The 10,360-nt window shown below is 41.9% G+C and overlaps 1 protein-coding gene across 1 annotated transcript; it reads left to right on the forward strand.

Moving 5' to 3' along the window:
* Window positions 1–4,017, forward strand: LOC105438148 (uncharacterized protein K02A2.6-like). Its single transcript, XM_030985253.1, has one exon. It carries the CDS (start codon window positions 1–3, stop codon window positions 4,015–4,017), a length of 4,017 nt encoding a protein of 1,338 aa, XP_030841113.1.
* The last annotated feature ends 6,343 nt before the right edge of the window (window positions 4,018–10,360 follow it).

A 10,360-nucleotide genomic window follows, 5' to 3' on the forward strand; every position in this document is an offset into this window, starting at 1 on the left:
ATGGCTGATCATATACCACGAATGGATTGGGGTGCACCAAACCTTGCTGAAGCTTTTCGTATGTTCAGACAAAGATTGAGCCTATACTTTTTGGCTAAGCACACACCTAAAGAGGATGAAGTTGCTATCATTCTACTTGCTGCGGGTGAAGAGGGCCTTCAGCGATACAATTGTTGGACATTATCAGAGTCTGAACAAACAGCAAAGATCATCCTAGACCGTTTTGAGGAGCAACTAGAACCTCAAGACAATTTTCGAGTGTGTCGGCTGAAGCTGTCGAGAACAATGCAGAGGCCAGATGAAAAGTTGGACGATTTCATAAACAGATGTCGACAGATAGCTCGTAAATGCGAATTTGATCACAAGGAGCTAGATGAGCGAATCCTTGAACAGATTATTGCCAGCACACCCATCGCAGATTTCCGGAAAGACCTACTTACTACAAAGAAGGACTTTACACTACAGGGTGCTCTACAGCTGGGAAGGACGTATGAAGCATCAAAGTCACATGTCCAAACCCTCCAGTCTCTGTATCATCCAACACAGAGCATAGATGCAGTGCAACAGCAGAAACAACCTAAGAGTTTATGTAAGAACTGTGGGAGACAACATAGATTCGGCAAGGAGTATTGTCCAGCAGCGAGTGTTACATGTTTCTCGTGCAATAAGCAAGGACATTATGCTCAATTGTGCCTATCAACCAAGCTCAAACCACCACAGAAGTATCATAAATCGTATGCATCTTCCCGGAAGAAGAGGGGAGTGGGTGAACGCCAACACCCATCACGACGTTCCAAACAGGTGGATAACGTGCGAGAGGAACACACCGAATCTGAAAGTGAACTGGGTACGTTACCACAACGATTTGACAGGTTTCATTTTGACACGATTGTCATCGACTCGGTGAAGAGGAATGAAGCTATTGCACACTTGGCCATCAAGTTGAAAGACAAACCAGGTGTCCATGACCTGAAAGTAAAAGTGGATACAGGAGCAGAAGCGAATACACTGCCACTTCGAACTTTCAGAAACATGTATCCAGAGCAGCTTGATCGTCAAGGTTTTCCACGAAATCTACCAGATGCAGGCACAATCCTTTCAGCTTACAATGAAACACTGATTGGTCAGTATGGAACAGTTGTTATTCCCTGCAAGTATGGAGACACAGCATGGACTGATACCTTATTTTACGTGGTTCAGTCCAACGGCCCAGTGATACTTGGTCTCCAGTCATCTGTAGAGTTTGGACTTGTTACTCTCCATTGCTCTTTGAACATTGAAACGCAAGTCAGTGGTGTCCAGGCTCTAGTACAACTCTTTCCACAGCAGTTCGATAGGATTGGAGAATTTCGTACCACACATCACTTGACAGTTGACCCCAACGTTCCAAGTCATGTTGACGCTCCTAGAAAGATGCCTATTGCCTTGAAAGACAAAGTCAAGGCAGAACTGGACAGTATGGAAAGCCAGGGTGTCATCAAGCAAATCATCGAACCAACCGAATGGGTGAACTCAATCACATATGTCACCAAGAAGGATGGAAGCATTCGCATTTGCTTAGACCCTCGCAGATTGAACAAGGCACTTATCAGACCTCACTACAAACAGCAGACCTTGGAGGAGTTGAATCACAAGTTTCACAACATGCAGCACTTCTCCAAGTTAGATGCAAAGTGCGGCTACTGGTCAGTCAAGTTAGATGAGGCCAGCCAAAGACTTACCACATTCCAGACACCTTTTGGAAGATATGTCTTCTGTCGCCTACCATTTGGACTCAGTGTAAGTCAGGACATTTTCCAGTTGGAGATGGACAGAGTTCTAGAAGGCTGTACAGGGGCAGAATGCATAGCAGATGATATTGTAATCTTTGGGCGTACAGTAGAAGAGCACGACCGCAACCTTCTCAACTTCATGCAAGTAGCAGCAAAGAGAGGCCTCACACTGAACTCAAACAAGTGCCATATCAGGCAAATGAGTATCAACTTCTTTGGTAATCGATACTCAAAGGATGGTATCCAGCCAGATCCCCAGAAGGTAGCTGACCTCGCAGGAATGCCGACTCCCAGCACCAAGGCAGAGTTGCAGCACTTCCTAGGTTTCATTACTTACCTATCTCACTTCATCCCAGATTTCAGCACAAAGACTGCAGTTCTGAGAGATCTCCTTATTAAGAAAGAGGCTGATTTCATCTGGGAACCACATCATCAAGCAGCCATGGAGAAACTCAAGCAAGAAGTTTCAGAGAAGTCACTACTCCAGTTCTCCGACACAACATCCCCAGTGTATTTGCAGTGCGATGCAAGTCTTCAAGGGTTAGGAGTTGCACTCCTACAGCATGACCAGGAAGGTAGACTCCGCCCAGTAGCTTACGCAAGCAAAGCCCTATCTTCAACTGAAACACGCTATTCGTGTATTGAACGAGAGCTGCTTGCTATTGTGTTTGGAGTAGAACGTTTTCACACATATCTCTATGGCAGGCTATTCCATGTAATCACAGACCATAAGCCACTTCTGATGATTATGGACAAACCTCTCACAGCAGCCCCTCCAAGGCTACAAAGGATGTTGATTCGACTACAGGGATACAACTTCCAGATCACACACCGTCCAGGACTAGACAATCTGCTCGCAGACAGTCTCTCACGATTACCAAGCACCCACAACAATGAAACGGTTGAACTTGATCTGAGAGTAGATCTGGTGCAGTTCTCATCAAAGAAAGTAGATGAACTGAAACACACTACAAGACAAGACAAAGTCCTAAGTGCACTGATGGAAGTTATTGTGACGGGTTGGCCTGATACGGTGAAGCAAGTGCAACCAGAGTTGAGAGAGTTCTGGAGTTACCGAGATGAGTTAACAGTATGCGACGGTATAATTCTCAAGGGAAGCAGAGTTGTCATTCCCAAGCAGATGCAACCAGACATCTTGGAAAAGCTCCATACCAGCCACCTAGGCCAACAAAAAACCAAGTTGCTGGCCAGAGGAAAGGTGTTCTGGAGTAACATGAACAAAGACATTGACAGAGTGGTGCAGTCATGTGTGAGATGCCAGGAACATCAACCAGCACAAACGCCAGAGCCACTCCAGCCACACGACATTCCCACGATGCCCTGGAACACGGTGGCAACCGACATGTTTGAATTCAAAGGCAAACAATGGTTAATTGTGGTGGACTACTACAGCAAGTACCCAGTGGTTCGCCAGTTACCAGACCAAGCAACAAGCAGTGCTGTAATCACTATGATGCAACAAGTGTTTGCAGAGCATGGCATACCAGCAAAGGTGGTGAGCGACAATGGACCCCAGTATGCCAGTTACCAGTTCAAGTCGTTTGCAGAGTCATGGGGTTTTGAACATGCTACATCGTCCCCAAGACGACCACAAGGCAACGGATTTGTAGAGAGACAAATCAGAACCATCAAGGGTATCATGAAGAAGACTTCAGACATTCAGCTAGCACTACTTCTTTGGCGTACAACTCCCATATCAGAGAAACTACCAAGTCCAGCTGAAGTTCTCATGAATCGCCAGTTGAGAACTACACTCCCGGCCAAGTTGCAGAGAACACAGCCAGATGCTGATGACATCTACAATCAGCTGCAGGAAAGACAGAATAGTCAAAAATTCTATTTTGACAAACATGCCAGAAGAGCTGACTTGCCAGAGCTTTACCTTGGGCAAGATGTAAGATATCGCGACCCAGTGTCCAGACGGTGGTGTCCTGCGACAGTAGATACCAGGGCCGAGGGACAGCGCTCCTACATTCTCCAGAGCCCTGAGGGAAGTTACCTACGAAGAAACAGGCAGCACATAAGACCTGACCATACCGACCAGTCTACAACTGAGGCTCCCAGGGGTGATGACAGCAACGGTCCAGGTGATGAAGGTGCCTCATCCACTGACCACGATGAGCAGTTGAGCACTCCACATCGTGCATTTCCCGAGACTCGAAGTAGCCCAGGACGGGAGGAGGCTCCACCTCGAAGCCCAGGACGGGAGGAGACTCCACCTTGAAGACAACGTTCATCGCGAAACACTCAACGCCCTAGAAAGTATGATGATTTTGAGATGTAACTGATGAAGAAGCACAAATTCAGACTGAACTTGAACTTTTAAGACAATAATGACTCAGTTGACATTCAGTTATCAACCAATTTCAACATTGGATCACATCAATGTAGGGACACGGGTGGTAAAGACCTGTGATCGAAGGTGAAGTTCTGGAACCTCTCCCTTCTTAGTCGCGAAGAAAGTATATATTGATTATATATGTTGTTGTTTTTTTTACTATTTATTTCAGTACAATATATTGTTCCATTGTTTTCATACAACTAAAAATATTGAAAACTGTTGTCTATTATTGTGCAAACTCACACAGGAGATAAATGCATCAAATGTTAAGGTAAATCTTAATTGTGCAAATATGTTCACACTAACATCATTTGAAAGTGGTATTAAGAAACGTACAAAAATACCAAAGTTCACATGGATTAACTGTGAACTGTATACTAAAAAGAAGTAACTTTATTTGTTTTAATCTTCATGAATGCTAAAGGTTTTTCATTGATTTATACAGTTTGGTATACAAAAGTCAATGTGACAAACCAGTTGATCGAAAATGATATAGTTTTGAAAAATAATGAGAAAAGCAGTATTACTAACTGTACTTATGCTGATGATTAAGGTAGCCTTTTCCAAGTGAAAAGCCCGTTTTTGTTTTACAACTTGTATACTGGATGTGTAAAACCAGTTGATAGGTGTCATCCTCATTCTTTTGAGGTTTCTTTTTTTAAAAATTTGTTTAAATGGGGAGTAGGGGAAAGGTTGAACAGAATTTATTTTCAAGACATTTGTCAAGTGCTAATATGTACTTGTAATGTAAGTAAAATAAGAAGCAAAGATGGACGGGATGAGAGCATGAAAAGTTTTTAACTGTTTAGAGTAAAAACTTGTATTGTTTATTTTGAAGAAAGGGAGATGTAATGTTATGAGCTGAAGTTATGCAGCACTCCTAATTTGAATATAACTTACGCCTGTATGTGCTCATTGTTAAACAGCCATGCACATTCATTCAGAAGCAACCATGCAGAAAGCACTCTTCAACACAGTACTTTTGGCACACAGAGTGTGTGATGTATTTAATGAGTAATTAAATATGCACACATTCAACCCTCATACACTGCCTTATGTACTGGACATGTGAGAGTGGTAAGTTGCACTTGACCACTAGCATGCACAGCATAAGCATGATGTTTTAGTTACACCAATAAACTCCTGAACCTCAAGCAAAGATATGTGGAGCTTTATTACTTTCTTGACCCAGCTACATTCAGTAAAGTACTAACCAAGGAGCCAACCCACTATTTTTGACAGGCGGTAGTGAGCACGCAAAGCGTGCAAATCACTTACAGAGCGCGCGTAGCATGCTCCATAGGGGGGTGGGTGCAGGCTTGCGAAGCGCGAAAGCTTTGACGTTTCATTAGATTACTAGAGAAAGAAGGCAATTCGTTGTACCATTCTCGATTCTTAATTCAGTTTCTATTGACGTTCATTCAATTATTAGAAGATGATTTGTGGTACCATTCTCAACTCTTAATCCTTGTTTGAATCAAGTTCCCCTTCCTCCGCGCGTAGCTAAATTCAGTTTTTATTGACGTTTCATTGAATTATTAGAAGACGATTCGTTGTAGCGTTCTCGACTCTTAATCCTTGTTTGAATCAAGTTTGTCTTCCTCTGCGCGTAGCGCGGAAGCTCTGATGTTTCATTAAAATATTAAAGAAAGAAGACGATTCGTTGTACCATTCTCGACTCTTCATCATTGTTTGAATTCAGTTCGCCCCCTTCCCCCGCAAAGCGGGGAAGCTTTGACGTTTCATTAAATTATTTGAGAAAGAAGACGATTCGTTGTACCGTTCTCGACTCTTAATCCTTATATGAATGCAGTTTCCCCCCGCCCCTTCCGCGCAAAGCACTGAAGACTTGACTTTTCATTAAAATATTAGAAAAAGAAGACGATTCTTTGTACGTTCTCAACTCTTAATCCTTTTTCTTCCTACATCCTCTTCCTTTCTTCTTTCTCTCTCTTTTTTTTTTTTTGGCCGGGTTTTTTTTTTTTTTTGGGGGGGGGTGACCGCCCCCACCACCCCACCCCTGGCTACGCGCCTGGTCGGGTACTGTTACATCAAACAGCGTCAGTACCCACATTGTTGTCATCTACAGGCCGCCTCGGACTCGGTCTTCTTTCACTAAGTTCTTAGATGAATTTTCTTGATGCTTGATGACAGACAATCTGGACAATCTGACTTCTCAAAACACTAAGAGGTTCAACGAATTACTTTCTAGCCATGGTCTTTTACAGGTTATTGGTGGACCTACCCATGAGAAGGGACATATTCTTGACGTATTAATAATTTGCAAGTTTGTGTGTCAGTTTCACTCCAATGTTCATTGTTCAAATCATACCTGGCATATCTGACCATTCTGCCATCACTTGCAACCTTCACCTTGATAAACCTCATCAGAATAGCAGTTATAAGGTTTTGCGAAATATCAAAGTGATAGACAGGATTGGATTTGCTACCGATGTTCGTCAGGCTTTTATGTTGTTCTCATCAAACATTGACATTGAGACTGCTGTTGACAATTACAACTCTGAGCTATGTAACATTCTGGACACTGCCACACCTGCTAAGAAACGCCGCAGGAGGATTCACTCTGTCAGCCAGTGGTACAACCATGAAATTGCTCTTGAGAAACGTAGTTGTCGACAAGCTGAACGGAAGTGGCGCTCCAAAGGCAAGCTGGAAATTGATCGGCAGCTGTACTGCAATCAAAGAAAGGTTGTCAATTCTCTTGTTCGCAAGGCCAAGCGTAAGTACTATGTTAGTCTCATAGAAGACTGTGGAACGGACTCGAAACGACTATTCAGTGTGGCTAATCATCTCCTTAATCGCAAGAAGTCGTTGCCTCTTCCAGCTCAGGTGAATGATCAATGTTTGGCACAGCTTTTCAGCCAGTTCTTTCAGTCAAAGATAAGTAACATTTGCAGTAATTTATCTACAGATGTCACTCATCCGCCGCCATTGCAAACCTCTGCATCTTTACTATCTTTTAGATCTACCACACCAGCTAAGATTGAGAGATTTCTTCACAATACGCCACCCAAGTCCTGTGACTTAAATCTGATCCCTACGAACTTAGTGAAAGATTGTGCCCCGGTTTTTGCACCTATAATAGCCAGCATTGTCAACTTGAGTATTCAACAGGAATCAGTTCCAGGTTCACTGAAGTCAGCATCCATCCGCCCCTTATTGAAAAAGCCATCTCTTGATCCAGAGGCTCTTCAGAATTACCGGCCTGTGTCGAACCTTCCATTTCTGTCCAAGATCCTAGAGCGCGTTGTCTTCTCAAGACTATCAAAATATCTTCTAGAGAATGATCTTTTGGACAATCATCAGTCTGCATATCGGCTGCATCATGGTGTAGAGACTTTGCTCGTCAACCTATCAAATGATGTCTTAAGGGACATGGATGATGGGAGAATTACTGTTCTGTTACTCCTTGATCTATCTTCTGCATTTGATACTGTCAATCATATAATTATGTTAGATACTTTGAAATCACTTGGTGTAGATGGAGAAGCTCTTAAATGGTTTAAGTCATACTTATTTGAAAGGTCTCAAGTTGTTTGTGTTAATAATTCAAAGTCTGATCCTGCTGCGTTGGTTAGTGGTGTTCCGCAAGGATCTGTTGGAGGCCCGACACTTTTCTCAATTTACTTTAGTGGTCTGAAATAGATTTGACAATGTCACTCTTTTAATTACCATTGTTATGCAGATGATATCCAACTGTATACATGTACATCATTCCTACCTAACCAAACCAATGTCATTGATACCATTACAAAACTTGAAGCTTGTGTTCATGATATCAATAAATGGATGAGCTCTAATTCCTTAAAATTAAATCAAGAAAAATCAGAGCTATTGTCTATCGGTTCTAAAACTCTATTAGACAGGGTCAGCCTTCCTTCTATTAAAGGTAAAGACCAGTTATGGTCATGCGATTGCATTGTGAAAGAAACGTTGTGGAATCGATCAGAAAAGGTTGATCATCTAGCATCTGCAAGGTTCTGGAATCATCAAAATGATAAGAAATTTGGCCCATTCTTCGCAAAGTTACAAGCACTATACACAGAAAGATGTATATGGGACTACGCTATATCTCTCACAGACCATGAGAGAAACAAATTTACCAAATATATGAATTAGTAGGCGGTTTTTCGGCAAATTTTTTATCATCATGTATTAGTCAAAACATATTCTTTCACATGATTGGTAATGAGAGCTTCCATTTCATTTTTTGAAATTGGGGCGTTTCCAATACTGGTCTTTACCTTTAAGGTTAATTATGATGTTATTACTCCGTCTAAATCATGTAGAAATCTTGGAGTTTAATTTGATTCTACAATGTCCATGTCTGTTCAGATCCCGGCTGTTTGTAAATCTGTCAGGTACTATCAACTACGTAATTTAGGCATTATTCGCAAGTATTTAACCCACTCGGCCACAGAAAAAATAGTTCATGCCCTCATATCGTCTCGACTGGACTTTGGTAATGCACTTTTGTTTCAGCTGCCACAATCTCAACTTTCACGATTACAACAATTACAAAATTCAGCAGCCCGTATTGTTACCCTTACCAGACGTACTTCTCACATTACTCCTGTTTTGTATTCATTACATTGGTTACCTGTTGAATCCCGTATTGTATTTAAATTATTGTTGCTTGTTTTTCCACTTTATACATCGATCTACCTCAGAGTACAATATTTATTTGTTGGTGCCTTATAATCCTCCCAGACGCTTAAGATCTTCCGATTCTCAATTGCTTGTTGTTCCGAAAACTAAGAAATCATGGTTGGATTGGTCATTTGCACACGCTGGACCTCACCTTTGGAATCAATTGCCACAACATATTTGTTATATTTCAAGTGTAGATTGCTTTAAACATGCCCTCAAAACTCATTTGTTCAAAGCGGCTTTCCAGTAGATTTAGTTTTACTTTTACATTGTCGTTATTCATTTTTGTGTGTATTTTTGTTTACTTATAGTTTTTCTTCTCCATGCGCCTCAAACACATTAGTCATGTGGAGTTGGCGCATTACAAATACTCTTTATTATTATTGTTATTAATTTAAAAAAGACACCCCCCTGCGTGGCGCGCCCAATCCCCCCCCCCCCCCCTGGAAGGGGAATAAATGTTATTTTTGTGACAGCAAATGGAAGATTCATCCTTGACTACGTCACAATCTACGAACGAAATTGCCAATTTGAGATTTACATAGACTTGGTGATCTCATATTTCAGATATTCATAAGCAGGGCGCGACAAACCCGCTTGCCCGACGTCCCGGGGCAACCAAATTGAGCCGTCGGGCAAGTAAATCAAATTATCACTTGCCCGATTCGGGCAAGTGATACTTTTACAGTAATTTCCTAGTGTCCAAGAACTCTACCATTCACCCGTCAACTTCTTACCCGTCGTCAAAATCCAGAAGCAAAAAAGCGATCGTTCCGATTTCGAAAAAACTTCACAGACAGCTAGCCAGCTCAGCTAGCTCAGCGCGCATGCAACAGTGACACTTCAAGCCATGAATGCCGCTCCGCCTCCACGCACGGCCGGCCGTGAGCTAGCTAGAGACAGCTAGCGCGATCGTACCAGCTGCGAGCTTATTCGCGCTCTCTCTCTCTAGCTCTGCAGGCCGCACCGACAGGCCTTTGCTATTCTCTGATTGCCGATTGGTTGAATCACGCCAAATATGACGTCATTATTCTAGGGAAATGAACACGTGCGAATCGGAATGGAATAAACAACAGGGATTTTCTAGTAAGTACAAAAAGTCAAATGTTTGATATTTATTCATAATGACTGTTAATGATTGTGAACATATTATTTAAAACTCGCTGCTCATATAAATCAGATGAATGTTTTTGTCTCGTTTTCAATTTATTACTGCGGTCTCAAGATCCGACCGAGCGAGTCATTTTGATAATAGTATCGAGACCCCCAGAATATAAGCCGTTGTTGTTTTGTTTTCATGGTTTTAGCGACGTTGTTTAGTCTAGTTTTCGCATACTTATCCGAGATTTATCGTAAAATATCTTCAATATTATTATTTAGTAAGAATTTACAAATTTTGACATGATATTTATAGCAGTGAATGATGAAATAAAAATGTCCGTACTTTATTTAAAATAGTTGATTACCCATTATTTACATGACGTTTCTTGATGGAAGAGTTGACCCAAATTATTAACAGCTGAAAATTAGCCTACGTTTCCAAATGACAGCGGCT

The sequence above is a fragment of the Strongylocentrotus purpuratus genome, unplaced genomic scaffold (assembly GCF_000002235.5).
Source record: "Strongylocentrotus purpuratus isolate Spur 01 unplaced genomic scaffold, Spur_5.0 spur5_scaffold_14, whole genome shotgun sequence".
NCBI classification, from domain to species: Eukaryota; Metazoa; Echinodermata; class Echinoidea; order Camarodonta; family Strongylocentrotidae; genus Strongylocentrotus; species Strongylocentrotus purpuratus.

Coding starts and splice junctions, on each gene's coding strand:
- LOC105438148 (XM_030985253.1), top strand. CDS start 1: ATGGCTGATCATATACCACGAATGGATTGGGGTGCACCAAACCTTGCT.